Source organism: Galleria mellonella, unplaced genomic scaffold, assembly GCF_026898425.1.
Source record: "Galleria mellonella isolate WM207_F2 unplaced genomic scaffold, CSIRO_AGI_GalMel_v1 utg63, whole genome shotgun sequence".
Lineage (NCBI taxonomy): Eukaryota > Metazoa > Arthropoda > Insecta > Lepidoptera > Pyralidae > Galleria > Galleria mellonella.
The window spans coordinates 14,510,138-14,524,668 of NW_026442130.1; the positions used below are offsets into that span (position 1 = coordinate 14,510,138).

The window sequence follows — 14,531 nt, forward strand, 5'->3', positions numbered from 1 at the left end:
TCCAAATTACGTCTTAATATCAGGTATAATAAAAAAAAAATACGGACTGTATTTTATTATTATATTATATATATGCAGTTACACTATTGATTTAATTTTTTCAACAAAGACATTTAAACGCTTCAATCCACTTTTGTTTATTTCAAAACAAGGTAGCGCTTGCACTCTATTTAACCAAATTTCTACATTTTTGTGACGATTTAGTAATGGTATTAAAAGCTGAAGAGTAGACACTGTCGCTGCACAACAAATGTCACAAAGATATAACTGAAAAATAAAAAAAAAACGTGATAAATAATTATTGAATTAAGAATGGAACACAAAACTTTTTTACGCAAAAAAGTATGGCGCTCATGATGCCAAAAAATTTAAAAATTCCAGATAACAAACAATTAAAGTACTGGGGGAAAGAGATTGTTAGTAATGCGGGCTACCAGTCCCATTGCTAGCAATATATCCTAACAGGTCAACTTCCACGTGATTCCCCCTGAAAATCATTGTGTTGAATTCCAGGTGTATTCATCACGATTGGCTAACTGACCTGCTTTTCATTCTCACCTATCATCCCTCACTGGTACCTAGCCAGTGTATACCGTTAGCGCAGACGGAGTAACCGTTACAATTACCATCCTTTAAATAAAACATCTAAGGTACTTAAAATTACATTTGTAAAGAGATTTTTCTATATCAATTATAATACGAAAATCGTCAATGTACAAGTTTTCTCTAAACTGATAGCATAATATAATAATAATAAATAAATTCTTTAATCAAGGCAACCAGGGCCCATAAAACTTTAACAATATTAGTTTGTATGTATGTATGTATGGAAATTTTTTATTTGTTAATCTCAAAATTAAATATTATTTTTCTATAGAAAGCTACATTATTATCGATTAACGTAGGCTGTAATTTAATAAAAAAAATACTGTTCGAATTCAAAGCGGGTAGCTAGTAATTAAATAAAAAAAATACTTTAAAAAAAAGAATTTTTACATGTTTATTACATTGTCAGACAAAATAATTATACTTACTTTTTCCCCAGCTAACCAAGTACGTGTTTTTAATCGGCCATCTAAATGATCTAGTAAACGATACCAATTCTTTACTTTTTGCTCATCAGCAGGCCATTTTCCAGTAAAATATTCTGACTGAAAAAAAAGTTAACTTAAAAATTCTAGTATTCCAAAAAAAAAAAAAATAAATTAAGCACATATTGAAGCAGAAAACATCTTACGTATATTGCACTATCTATGGGAAATAATTCGGCAGAATTGAAAAACAGCATCTGATCAATTTGTGCCTTAATCGAAGGGTCCCTAGGATATAGTTTTTGATTTTTTCTTTTTCCACAAAGATATAATGCAATGGCATGACTGTCACATATAACATCGTCTCCTGCAACTAAAGCTGGAACTTTTTGTAGAGGGTTTATCTGAAAGCAAAATTACATATTTTTAATCTATTTAGGCAATGATTTGGTGAGTTAAGCCACTATTGTCCTATTCCATATCAAGCTACAACAATACTAAAAATCTGTACTAAGTTATCTATAAGAACCTTTATGCTGCAATATGGTAAAAGCTTAGATTATAAAGATAGAGCATCGAGCCACAAAAACGGGTCAACTTTTTGTAAGCTAGTTGTCAAATTAGCTGAATCGTTTTTTTATCAGTATTCTTTATAATTGCGTATAAAATTTATCTTGACGTATTTATATTTAATAAATAAAATTAATGTTTACACATTAAAAGTGTGCAGAAATTATAAGACAAAATAAATATAAAAATTATAAAGGAATCACTCATAACTATTTATCGCACAAAATTGTATGAAAAAGTTGAACCGTTTTTCTCGAAGCATTTCTATGGAGATACTCTATCTATATAATCTAAGGGTAAAAAAGATTATGAATTTTTACCTAGATATTTATTTCATTGCCGACAATAAATGTTTTCTGATAAATTCATTATAAATATTTTTTAATAAAGTTTCAGATATTTGAGTATAGTAAGTATGACTCAAAAAACCTTACGTATTACATACAAAATTGTCTGTTTTTTTCTGAATATATTCAATTAATAATTCGAACAAACCAATCCTTAATTTTTAATCCAGAACTAAAAGTATTAGGATACGAAACAATTTTAGTATTTACTTCACCATACGAGAAGAGTTTAAGCAAATTTTTTTAAACTCAAAAATCTATCGATTCCTGGATTAATTAAAAAAATATATATATATAAGCAATTCTACAAACCTTCGTGAAAAAATCTGATTTGTTTTCAGAACAGAACAGATCAATGTGGTGGAACTTCAAATCTATACCTAGCACGGACGCCGTCATCAGGACAAACCGCACAGGAGGTGATACTTCATCTCCATATAAAATTGGTTTATTTTCAAACACGGAAGGTTTTCTGAAAATTACCAGAGTGAGACTTTGTACAAAAATCGTTTGTTTGGCCACCTCTGTCCCATTCGTGTTTCTACCGTAAAGCAGTTGTGTTTGCATGGCTGTGTTTCGGTTTGAAATTGCATAAAATTGGAATGGTAGCCCGCCTGCGCTATGATGAGGCACCATTGAGTCAGCTCATCGTGATTAATTCAAGATTTAACCACTATGGTTGCCAGGAGAAACCATGTGAAGGTCGACCTGTTATACTCTAACTATTACTAGTAATTGAGCTGTTAGACCTCATTACTAACAATCCCTTCCCCCCCCCCCTCCTCCTGGCGAATCGCCTAAAAATTTATCTACCAAGTACTAACCAAATTGCTAGCAATCAAACGGAGACTAGTGAATGACCTTATTGCTACCATTTTTCCACTCTTTTTTTAATACCAAATAATGGCAAAGAAGCTGACGGCACACATGATGGAAAGTGGTAACCGTCGCCTATAGACATGAGCAATTCCATGAACAGAGACATAACAGAGTAATTATTTCGCGTTGCAAAAATATGCACAATCAAAACCCTAGCTTGAGGACGTAATACCTAAACAAATGCACATACAACTATAAAAAAAAAAACCTAGTTTGAAGATATTAAAATCAATGAAAAACATATCAGATTTGTGCATTGTAGTTTCCGCTCTTTAATAACTATTATTATTTCTATGCTATGACATATAACGCCTATTTTAAATTAAAAATTAAGACATGACTGAAGCATTCCTTTTTTATTTCTATGTATTTAACAACTTGTCTACATTGCATTTTAATCGGTATAGTAGATTGATGATTACAACTTGACTTCTCTGTACTATGCGGCCAAGGTCATTATTGTTTGGTATAGGACACAGATTCATGACCTCATTGTATGAAGGTAGATGTCAGCATGTGCACGCAAGTTAACGTAAAAATAAAAAGAACTTGCTAGTGTATGTTAAAAACTAAACGCCTGCCTATGTGTATTAAAAACGAACTTGTCAAATGTATAAAAAAAAAATTATTACAAGCAAAAATAAAATTAAGGTCTTGACATAATTTTATACAACTGACCGGTTCTGTAATAAAAAAAAAAACAGGTACAGTATGTGCTAAAAGTAAAACTAATAAACTATTTTGTTTAAAATATATATATATAATATTTCTTTTCCAATCAAATATATTCACTGTATATATAAAAAGCATCTAGACTTTATAACTTTTTAAATTTTTTCGACTTACAAAACCCAGTTGTATAAATGTCATAGAGTAAAACGAGACGAATTTTATAATATTTTAGAAAACAAATACAAAACTTACCTTGCAGGTTGATTACTACTACAGCGCACTAATTGAAATATTGTACTACGATTTGATATATTACGAACAAACATTATACCTATTAGCTAATTATAATTAAAAAAAAAATAACAGATTCGCGAATGCAATACGTCCTTCCGGTTAAAGTTTAAAACATCAACAACATTCATACCATGCCCATGAAACAAACTGACTCGTTATACGTTCGATCGTAGGTACTTTTAGAAGTGACGTTAGACTCTGCTCAGCTTAAGGTAATATGATGTATTTAGCGTGAAATAAACCATGAATCGCATTAATAAAGTCCCAACTTGGTTGAACACGTCTGATTCGTTTCTTTGTTGCATTATTCATTCATTCAGAATCTACTTTTGTTTGAGACAAACGTCTATAAGCTCACGCCTTTTGATGTGATTTCTGTGAATGTCTAATTCTGTCCGAGCGGTCGGTTCGAAAAAGTTTTGCAGCCAAAATACGTTACATATTCTGTTACTGAATTACGGCAGAAATGCGGAAACTTATATAATTTGTGATAGATAGAGAAATTCGACGTGAATCACCGATCTTCGATGACGTATAGAATGATGTGATCTAATTTCACGATGGGCGTCAAGCGTAGATCAGAAATAAATCTTTATTACAGCAACCTATCTCCCACCGACCCATTTTTTTCACTGAGATAAAAATAGTTATTAATGTCAAACGTAACTAGCTTTCTGATTTTATGTACTCAATTTAATTTTAATTTACAATTAACCGATTTCGAGAAGAAATAGAATTATGAAAAAAATTATTCAAATGTTATTTTTTTAAATTATGTTCATTTTTTATGCGATGTCTATATTGTTTTATACCACTGAGGTGGCAAGCAAGCATACGGTCCACCTGATAGTAAACAATTACCATAGCCTATGAACACCTATAATACCAGGGGTATTAACCGCGCATTGGCAACCCTGAAGAAATTACCTTACTCTTTACCCCCCTTTTGAAGAACCCCATGCTGTAGTCTCTTGGGAAAACCTCATGAAAAAAACTAAATGATTAGCTGATATTGATAATGAATCTTTATATATATATATATATATATATATATATATATATACATATATATGTATATACATACATACATACATTTATATGTAAATCTTTAATGGTGTCCTTTATTCAGCCAAATGACAAAACTGAACATATATCGGAATTAAACAATAAAGCCATTTTCGATGCTCAAGTGTCGCACACAATCAGTATCTTGTTAAAGAAGTTTGCAATCAGAATCGCTATTAGTTTTAAAGAATAATTTGATATGACAAAAACACAGGAGTTCATTAATTTCCCGTTACATATATATTTTCAAATGTTATTTTTTTTATGTTTAACATTTTTTTTTTATACAACTTAGAATGGCAAACAATCTGATGGCCCACCTGATGGAAAGTGGTAACCGTCGTCTATAGACATGAGCAGTACCATGGACATAACAGAGTATACTGTTTCGACCATGATACCCCAATGCATTGCCATTCCTGAGGACTCAGATGTTATTCCTCTGTACCCAGTAAATTCACTGCCATATCCCACCCTTCAAACCGAAACATAGCCATGCAAACATAACTGCTTCACAGTAGAAACACGAATGGGACAGAAGTTATACGATATCTTCGCCCAGAATGAACCAATTTTTAATTTTTCACAAATATTTATTTGTAGATAAGTCCGACTATTTTATATTTTTATAAAATAATATTATTCATGAAAAATCCTAAATTTATTTTGCTTAAAAAATTATTATAAATCATGAAAGTGATCAGTCAATATCTAAAGTCGTAAATTTATACTGGCTGTAAGAACAATCTAGCTACTACGAACTCATACTTTTTCTATTTATCAAAATAAAAAAAAATTAACAAAATGTCAAAGTTTTAGGTTATCGTCAAGTGTACATTAAACACAAAAAGTTTATAAAAAAAACTAAATTTTAAGTGAAATGTAGCAACACTGTCAGATATGGGAGCAGGGGGAAGTAAAACAGTGATCACCAGTACATTAAAGTTAGACATTTTTACTCATTGTAACTGCAACTAGTAGCCTAGCATTTTTACCCATTTCTAATGATTTTTTATTTTATAAGGAATCTCTATTTAAATTCACGACCGAAACTTATTACTTCTGAGTAAACAATATGAAAAAGCACTTAGTAAGCCGGCATAGAGCGGCCAATCTTTGAGAGTAGGGGAAAAGGAGTTGTTAGTATTGAAATTTAACAACCCCATTGCTAGCAATATACTCTATTAGGTCGAACTCCACGCAGTTCCCCCTGGAAACCATAGTGGTTAATTTTTGTTCAATTGTTCACTATGGGCCAACTGACCTGCCCTCATCCTCACCTATAACCCTTAACACCCAGGGTTACCATTCCATCTTCAACCATAAAAAAATCTTTGAAAGTGGAACGTTCTCTTTTCGGTCTTTCGTATTCATGGACCATGTCGACTCTGTGTTCACTCAAGGTGATGCAGTCACATGTCGTGCTATAATAAAAAAAAAACTATAAAAACTCTTCCGATACTTGGCTATTTCTCATGAGATATGACATATAAGAATGCAGAGTTAGTCGTAATTGGAACACCAAGCCGAAACGAGTGGCGGTCTTCCACCGTGCGTTTTTCAAGGCACTTTCTTCCACGCACAACCATTCTTTGGAATCAACTTCCAGCAGCAGTATTTCCGAACCGATACGACAACATAACCTTCAAGAAAAGAGTGTATTCCTTTTTAAAAGGCCGGCAGCACACCTGCAATGCCGCTGGTGTTGTGGGTGATCATGGGCGGCGGTAGTCACTTACCATCAGGTGAGCCGCATGCTCGTTTGCCCCCTGTGTTGTAAAAAAAAAAAACTCAGTAATAGCGTTCACGAGTCATTCCCCGAGGTATAGGTATAGTAGAAATATTGATATTTTGTATATATTGAAGTAACACAAAGAAGAATGTAATTTTAGACATTGCACGTTATGGAAAGCAGACCGATGCCCCGCGTGCCGAGCGGTGATGATGGCTCTGGATGCTATGAACCTAAGCATCACTGAAATTGACATAAACATGGACAAAGGGGAGCATAGAACGCCAGAAATGGCGGTTGTAAGTAACTAATTCAGTAGCATCTGAACACATGTTTAAACCTTCTTTTATTTTATTTTAGAATTATATATTTAAGTAAAAATATTTATTTCTCTATACTATTAATTTTACAGATGAACCCCATCCAAACGCTACCAATATTTAAAGACAGAGAACTGGTGTTATGCGACAGGTACATACCCATGCGTATTAATGTTTAACAACTCATGTCACGGGCGGGGGGAAAGGAATTGTTAGTAATGGGATCTAATTTCCCTATTACTAGCAAATACACCCTATCAGGTCGACCTCCACGCGGTTCCCCCCGGAAACGATCGTGGTTAATTCTAGTGAAATCCATCACGATGGGCTAACGGACCTGCTTTCAACGTCATCTATCGTCCTTCACTGGTGTCCCGCCAGTGTATACCGATAGCGCAGGCGGAGCTACCATTCCATTATCACCTATTAAAAAAAAACTCAAGTCTCGGGCGAAGGATGGGAAGCAGCGTGCCTCTTAAAATATCTTTTAAGTCTGACTGCGGTTGCCAATCCGCGTACCAAGCGTGGCAACTACTAGCAAAATCCCCTAAGGGGGAGGCTTATGTTCAGCAGTGGACAGTTAAAGGCCAATATGATGATGAACTCATGTCACAATCATCACCGTATCAGCCTTTTACTGTCTACTGTTGCATACAGACCTCCCCTATAGCGGAAGTTTTGTCAGTAGTTGCCACGTTTGGCGGACAGCAAGCTTTTGACTGTACAATACTATAATTAGTAGTCTTTCCTATAGCGTAGCTAGATTTTCCCAAAAGAATTGACATGAAATTATTAGCATTCTCCATAACTTTGTTCATATAAACTTGAGTAAAAAATAAATATATATGTAGGTACTTTGATAGTAATATCCTGTACTAGGTGTCATTAAATTATTGTAAAGCTATATTTTAAAATGCTTAAATTTATTTTAGAAAATTAAAATCTGATGGAAAATGGTAACCGTCATCTGTAATCATAAACAGCATCGTGGCTGTCTTCAAATACGTTGTGACATCCATGATCGCCTTTATGCGTTGCTATTCCTGAAGATTGAATATGATTTGTAAGTGATTTAACTTCTAGCGATGTCTTATGTTAAATGTATTCACCAGAGGGAGACTTTGTACAAAAGTCGTTTGCTTGGGTACCTCTGTCCTACTTGTGTTTCTACCGTGAAGCAGTTGTATTTGCATGGCTGTGTTTTGGCTTGAAAGGTAGGGATATGGTAGTGAATTCACAGGTTATAGAGGAATAACACCTGAGTCCTCATAAATAGCATTTGCATAGGAGGTATCATTGGCGAAACAGTTATGTCTGTGGTGCTCATAGTCGACGGTTACCACTTTCCATCAGGTGGGCCGTCAGCTCGTTTGCCATTTTAGGTTGCATAAAAAAATATTCGTCGTAAAATTTTACTGAATAAAAATATAAACTAATATTTCATTATTGTTTCTTCAAGCCATGCTATCAATACATATCTGGCATCTCGTTACAATAACTGTGGACAATTGTTGCCTGTAGACCCCGGAGGACGAGCTATAGTCGATCAACTGTTACATTTTAATAGCGGCGTCTTGTGTCCGCTATATCGTTCTGCAGCGGTCCGTATTACATTTTACATAATATACATTATTTATAAGCAGTAAAACATTCATCTTTTAAATACATATATAAATGAAGTTATATAACTGTGTGATTGGCTTTATCGACATGCTTTATTCTTCTCTGGTGTCCCACCATAGACGAATCACTTCATTTACATCCATAAAAACATGTCTACCACTACATTCTATTATCACACCATTCATCATCTATAAGAAATTCATTCCCACAACTAAAATACAAATAAACGAACTGCTTACGTAAACTGTGCCATTTCAAAAGATTTTTCCAATGCACTCCAACGTTATAGATAAGCCAAAAAAAGCTCTTCTAAAATCCTGTAATATGGGTTTCTTTAAAACAACGTTTAAAGGTTGGCTCAGCATCTATGAAAAAAAGATTACTATAAAATGACTCATTTTCAGTACTAAATTATGTGTATATTTATTTCAGTATCCAATAATGCACGAGAATTGCAATTTTGTGATGCCACAGCAAGTTTCTGGTATACAAAGTGCCTACTGTGATTTGGAATGCATGCTAGTTGGACGAACCTGGCTCAGAGGCAGCTGGCCAACACTCGCGGATATATCTATCGCTGCCACAGTCAGCACCTTACATATTCTAGTTCCGATAGATAAATCAAAGTATGATCTCTACTAATGTGATTTTTTTACTTATCGTGTTTGCTTTTGAGTTTAACGTATATGATTCCAGATATCCTCGATTGTCTTCGTGGTTATATCGCATGTCTGAAGAATTATTCTACATCACAGCCAATAAAAAGGGTCTCGGAGAATTTTCGAGAAGAATAGGCGAGTTATCACTATTAGAAAAAAGTAGTTAATAAAATAAAATAATTTATTTATCAACGATATGTTTCTCGACACTAGATTCTGGCTGTGTTTGCGATGAAAAAGAGTTCAAATGTCCTCGAACTTCGATCGGAAGACGATTAGGTGCAGTAACCAGTGAGACGGAAAATAAGTAAATAAAAACAAAAAAAAAATATACCATCATTATAATTTTTGATAAAATGATATATTTTTTATATGGATAATATATAATAAGCAGATAAATGCCATTATTTTATTCTCTACTAATAACCAGCCCCGGTTTTATACGGCTTTTTAATAAAATACAGCATGTGTTATCATAGTAACAAGAATCTTACCCATGATAGTATATAACTTCTCCCTTTAATGTAGTTTTCGAAAAGTGAAGGAATTTTTTAAATTGGTTTAATAGCTTTCGAATTTATTTATTCTAAACAAACAAAAAATCCTTTGTATAATATTTCTGTAGGTACCATAGACTTAATATAATATATTTTAGGTACCTTATATCATAAAAAAACTACCCTCTTATTCATAAAAACTAAATTCCTACAAATTTATTTTAACTATTATCGTGCTTTGCCAGTATCATTAAAATTTTGTTACCGAAATTATGTAATGGTAATTATAACAAAATAACAGTATTTAAAAATATATCATTTCCTATACTGAATCCATTTCATTTTCCACTTAACTAGACAAAACGTAATTACTTGCCGTTTTATCTCAAAAAGAAAAAAAAATTAATTAAGATCAATCGATCGATTTAGATTTCTTGAAACACAGCTGTGGAATTTATTATCACACATCTGTCATTTCTGACTGACAGTCTAATTGACAGTTACATAGACGTCAATTTTCTTCGCAACAAAATTATTTCAATACTTATTTGTAGCTATGGGGGAAGGGATAATAGGAATGAGCTGTGAACATAGTTATGATAATTACTATTAGTTATGTAGATTATCAAACCTAGCTCTCTATTGTTTGTTGTGGCAAGTTCACAGGTGTAATGTAAAAACTTAGCCGCCATCACGTTTTCCCACGGAATGCAAAGAAAGTCGTGAAAGGTAAAAAGTTGAAGTTTGAAATAGTGTTTTGATCGTCAGTGCTCATCAGTGCCTTATATTGCTGCCATCATCTTTTATATAAGAAGAAAATAATAAGTTATGTTAATATAATTCAATCGACGTCGTTAACTGCATTGAAAATTGAATAATTTATTACGTGCTATGTCGGGGTTTCAAGCTAGTGATACTATGCCCAAACTGGGCCATGTGACGGACCTGCGTGAGCAGTGGCTGGTGCGAGCTGACGGCGCATTGGCGCACCGACTACAGGATCGCGAAATATCATCACATCTATGCGAGAACAGATACCGCAATCAGCAGATTCGTGAGGACTTCCCTCTTGCATTAAATGAACAGAGGGGCATTGACCATGAGCTCCATATGCGAGAGGCGTCACGCGTTCGTCAGGCTGAGATCGACGCGGAAATAGCTCGAGAGATTGCAGAGATCAATCTTCGCAGGCAACGCCGTCAACATTCTGAACTACTGCAACAGCCGAGCTCATCTAGAGCAGCGCCTCCTGCGCCCTTACCCGAGGACAATGACCTTGACCCTGCACAGCTGGGGTTATCTCCCATTGAGCTAGAAGAAATGAGAAAACGGTTGGAACAAGAAGAACGAGATGCCAGGTTGGCCAGGGAACTGAGCCATGAAGTCCAAGACCAAGATGCCTTGCTAGCTGACATGAGGTGTGCTGTTGAGGTACAGGATGGTGAGCTGGCAAGGCTTCTGCAGGAACGGGAGTATAAAAAGCTGCAGAGAGCAAAAGAGAAAGCCAGGCAGAAGGCACTGTTGAAGAAACAGCAACGTTTGGCCCAGCAGAGAGAGAGCGAACCACTACCTCAAACTCCACAAGCGACCCTGTGTGATGCATATAGTAACCCACGTGACATGATCCGTGACAACAGGCTGCGATTATGCAAATCTGTTGACTCCGATTTGAACTATGTTGAACCCTTTGAAAAAGAACATATACAGTCTAAAGCCAGTGCTTTGCAGTCAAAGGAGATTTCTAATCAGTACTTCTCACAAGAACCTGGTACATCTAATAGTGCATCTTATAAGCATGCTCAATCAGATTTTATTAGAGAGAGTTCACCAAGTGTTAATGTGTCTTCATTGCAATACAGACAACCACCTCCTCCACCAACAATGGGGAAGAAACCCAGATTCCCTGACCCAGTGAGCATCAGGCCAGCATCCCACTATTCCACTGAGAATGCAACACCAGTTAATGATATTCCACCGAGTCCTCCAGACGTGTCGAGTATACCACATAGTTACAGTGAAAATAACAATTTGTATAGTTCCACCTTCCCAATGGATAATGGCAGCACGACAGCACAGCGTTTGAACCATGATGGCAGAGTGGACAACTCCAAAAGATTGTCAGTTATATCTGATATAACTGCTGAAGGCTTAGCCAAGAAAAAAAGTAAACAAGACATGCATAAAAAACGAAAGGGCTGTAAAATACAGTAAATAATTTAACCTAAATAATAGTAGCAGCTAAAGTTTAGTTCTAAATTAGTTTAAGTTACTTAAACAAAATATCCAGTTATCTGTACTGAAGTAAATTTTAGGTATTACTGTTTTGTCATAGGTACTTAATAATTATTCTCAGTCATTTTTATAGTTAGCAATATAAGATTAAAATAAACCTTGGAGAAACTATGTTCAGATTGAAAAATCCATAAGATAAATATTTTTTTGTTGAGTCAAAACTATGACAAAATTTGAAATTAATTTGATTTACAGATGAATATAAAACTCTACAAAAATTAATTAAATGCTCAAAAGATTATAAATTTTATTTATTTATTTAATAAATATAATAAAATCTATGATCCCAAGCTGGTTGGTCACTTTTGACTACCATCCTCCAAAAAAAAATAAAAAATCATAGATACCTTTAAATTACTTACTGTAAGATATAATTTATTCCATATATGTAGTTTGCAGAAGTACCTGCATGAACCAATGAGCCATTTTTATAATTCTAAGGTCTTTGCGTGCCTTATTATAGAAGTAAGATGCTATATTATATGACATTACATTCCAGTTTGTGATTGGTCAATTGTTAAATTTATAAATTTGATATTTAAGGAAACAATAATTATTATCAATTATTTATATGTTTATATATAACAATGTGAATTAACATGACAATATTTCAAATGAGAAATTAACTACAAATTCATATTTGAAATTTTACTTCAGTCCCAGTACAATAGACTTGAAATATTATCTTTATTATCCTGAGTTCTAGGTGTAGATATAATTAATGTTTTGACTACACCTAGCTAATTTATCAAAGAAATATTTTCATCTCTATACCACCTTTGTGGTATTTATCTGACGGAAAAAATCTATCTTCCTATATTTTTCTGTATAAATTAAAAAACTAAACAAGATGAGGAAATTGAAATCTCTTAAAAAGATGATTTAAGATTAACTATATTATATTTACCTAATGAAGGAAATTGTTCTCGAATTTTCTTTTTAATGTTTATATATATTACAAAAGACAAGGCAGTATGGATGTTTAAATAAAAAATAAAAAAAATCAACTGCCTACATTAACAATAGCAAATAAACATATACAACATTTTATACAACTTAAATATATATATATATATTTGCTCTACAAAACCAAAAAACTGAATACTTACCACTAGTGTGAAATTAAACTGTGCATTTGAAGATTATTGACTAGAATGCAAATTTGCATATTTTTTTTTATACTAATTGTATTACTCAATATTCTAAATAAAATAATATGTTAGGTGTAATCTCACTATATTGTAACACTGCTCAATTTAATAATTCCACACATATATATTTTGTACTTAATCTAAACTCTAAGACTGATGTTAAGTTAACCTTTTTTTTTAGATGTTACTATTGGGATTTATTTCGTATTTTCTTTTTTTTTTTTTAATGGTCCCCAAGTGGTGCTTGAAAAACTTATTAAAAATTAGTTAATTAGATACGTATGTTAATTTCAACTTTCATTTTACTTTATTGTAATGATTGAAATGATTTCACATTTACATATAATATGGTGATGTGTATATAAAATATTTGCTTACATGGGTAATGAAGTGGCCGCGGTAATAGAAACTACACCTTACTTTCCCTTTTAATAATGTTTACATCGCATCCACACGATGGCAAATCTATATTCTTTAAGTGTGTAGTCATAACGCATAACTTTAAAAAAGTTGTTTCTAATATATATATTTAAAAAAATATATGTATTTAACTAAGTAAAGATAATTTGTCAGTAGTATTTTAAAATTATTTCAATTAATATATTAATATACAAGTGATTGGTGATTCTCTGTTATATATTATTATTATTATTAGAATATATATATATATATATATATATATATATATATATCTGAGTATACGCAATTTTACTACACAATTGCATATAAATACATTTATTAAAAAGTTTTTTTCTTACATATTTTTTATGGATACTATTTAAGTACTTACATAAAAATTATATACACAAATCTTTAATGCAAATTGACGATTCAATTATTATAAAAACACATAATTTTATTAAAATATTTTATAAGATATTATATTAAAATAGTTGTAAGTAATAAGCTTTAATGCAATGTATGGCCTTTATCGTGCCTTAATGGAACGGAACCAAACTCGAATTATTTATGTTACATTTAATTTTTCGCAATTACAGTTGATTAGATTATGAATTTTGTTGTTTTTTTTTTTATAATATCTGTCACCTAAAATTGGAGGGAATATGTATGTAGAATGAAGTACCTACTAGTAGTTTTTTTTTTTTTTCCACGGAGGTGGAACATGCATACTGTCTCCCGCGTGATGAAGTGAGATTTTTTTAAATGAATGATAGTGTATACTTCGCCCGCGCTATCGGTGTCCACTAGCGGGTAACCAGTGAGGGATGACAGGTGAGAATGTAAAGACATATCAGTTAGCCCATCGTGATGAATATACCTGGAATCCAGCACGTTTTCCAAGGGGGACCACGTGGAGGTCGACCTGATATGGTATATTGCTAGTAATTTTAATTTATAAGACTTATGTACGTAAGACCAGAGGGAGACTTTGTACAAA

General features: G+C 33.0%; 3 protein-coding genes across 4 annotated transcripts; 2 read left to right on the forward strand and 1 right to left on the reverse strand.

Annotated features, from left to right (window-relative positions):
* Positions 1 to 47: 47 nt before the first annotated feature.
* LOC113515787 (glutathione S-transferase 1-like) lies at positions 48 to 9,822 on the reverse strand. Of its 2 annotated transcripts, XM_031910031.2 has the most exons (6): positions 9,687 to 9,822; positions 8,773 to 8,898; positions 2,261 to 2,420; positions 1,238 to 1,435; positions 1,035 to 1,151; positions 48 to 267 (listed from the first exon to the last, which is right to left on the reverse strand). In XM_031910031.2, exons 2-6 carry the CDS (start codon positions 8,784 to 8,786, stop codon positions 79 to 81), a joined length of 678 nt encoding a protein of 225 aa, XP_031765891.1. In that variant the 5' UTR covers positions 8,787 to 8,898; positions 9,687 to 9,822; the 3' UTR covers positions 48 to 78. The 2 variants fall into 2 exon arrangements, with proteins under 2 accessions (XP_031765891.1, XP_026755875.2); XM_026900074.3 differs by lacking the exons at positions 8,773 to 8,898; positions 9,687 to 9,822 and adding an exon at positions 3,752 to 3,956.
* Positions 5,665 to 9,611, forward strand: LOC113515752 (glutathione S-transferase 1-like). Its single transcript, XM_031910030.2, has 7 exons — positions 5,665 to 5,802; positions 6,751 to 6,889; positions 7,003 to 7,061; positions 8,370 to 8,511; positions 8,966 to 9,159; positions 9,230 to 9,327; positions 9,406 to 9,611. The coding sequence occupies exons 1-7, from the start codon at positions 5,759 to 5,761 to the stop codon at positions 9,501 to 9,503; spliced, it is 774 nt and encodes a 257-aa protein (XP_031765890.2). The 5' UTR covers positions 5,665 to 5,758; the 3' UTR covers positions 9,504 to 9,611.
* Positions 9,823 to 10,177: 355 nt separating the features above from the next.
* Positions 10,178 to 14,146, forward strand: LOC113515780 (coiled-coil domain-containing protein 50). Its single transcript, XM_026900065.3, has one exon. The coding sequence runs from the start codon at positions 10,581 to 10,583 to the stop codon at positions 11,898 to 11,900; it is 1,320 nt and encodes a 439-aa protein (XP_026755866.2). The 5' UTR covers positions 10,178 to 10,580; the 3' UTR covers positions 11,901 to 14,146.
* The last annotated feature ends 385 nt before the right edge of the window (positions 14,147 to 14,531 follow it).

Excerpts from the sequence above, each read along its gene's own strand:
- LOC113515787 (XM_026900074.3), bottom strand. The coding sequence starts at position 3,825 with ATGTTTGTTCGTAATATATCAAATCGTAGTACAATATTTCAATTAGTG. Across the intron at positions 1,436-2,260 it reads AATCAGATTTTTTCACGAAG|ATAAACCCTCTACAAAAAGT; the intron begins GTTTGTAGAATT and ends TTTTGCTTTCAG. Across the intron at positions 1,152-1,237 it reads CCATAGATAGTGCAATATAC|TCAGAATATTTTACTGGAAA; the intron begins GTAAGATGTTTT and ends CTTTTTTTTCAG.
- LOC113515752 (XM_031910030.2), top strand. The coding sequence starts at position 5,759 with ATGGGAGCAGGGGGAAGTAAAACAGTGATCACCAGTACATTAAA. Across the intron at positions 8,512-8,965 it reads CGCTATATCGTTCTGCAGCG|TATCCAATAATGCACGAGAA; the intron begins GTCCGTATTACA and ends TATTTATTTCAG. Across the intron at positions 9,160-9,229 it reads GTTCCGATAGATAAATCAAA|ATATCCTCGATTGTCTTCGT; the intron begins GTATGATCTCTA and ends ATATGATTCCAG.
- LOC113515780 (XM_026900065.3), top strand. The coding sequence starts at position 10,581 with ATGTCGGGGTTTCAAGCTAGTGATACTATGCCCAAACTGGGCCATGTG.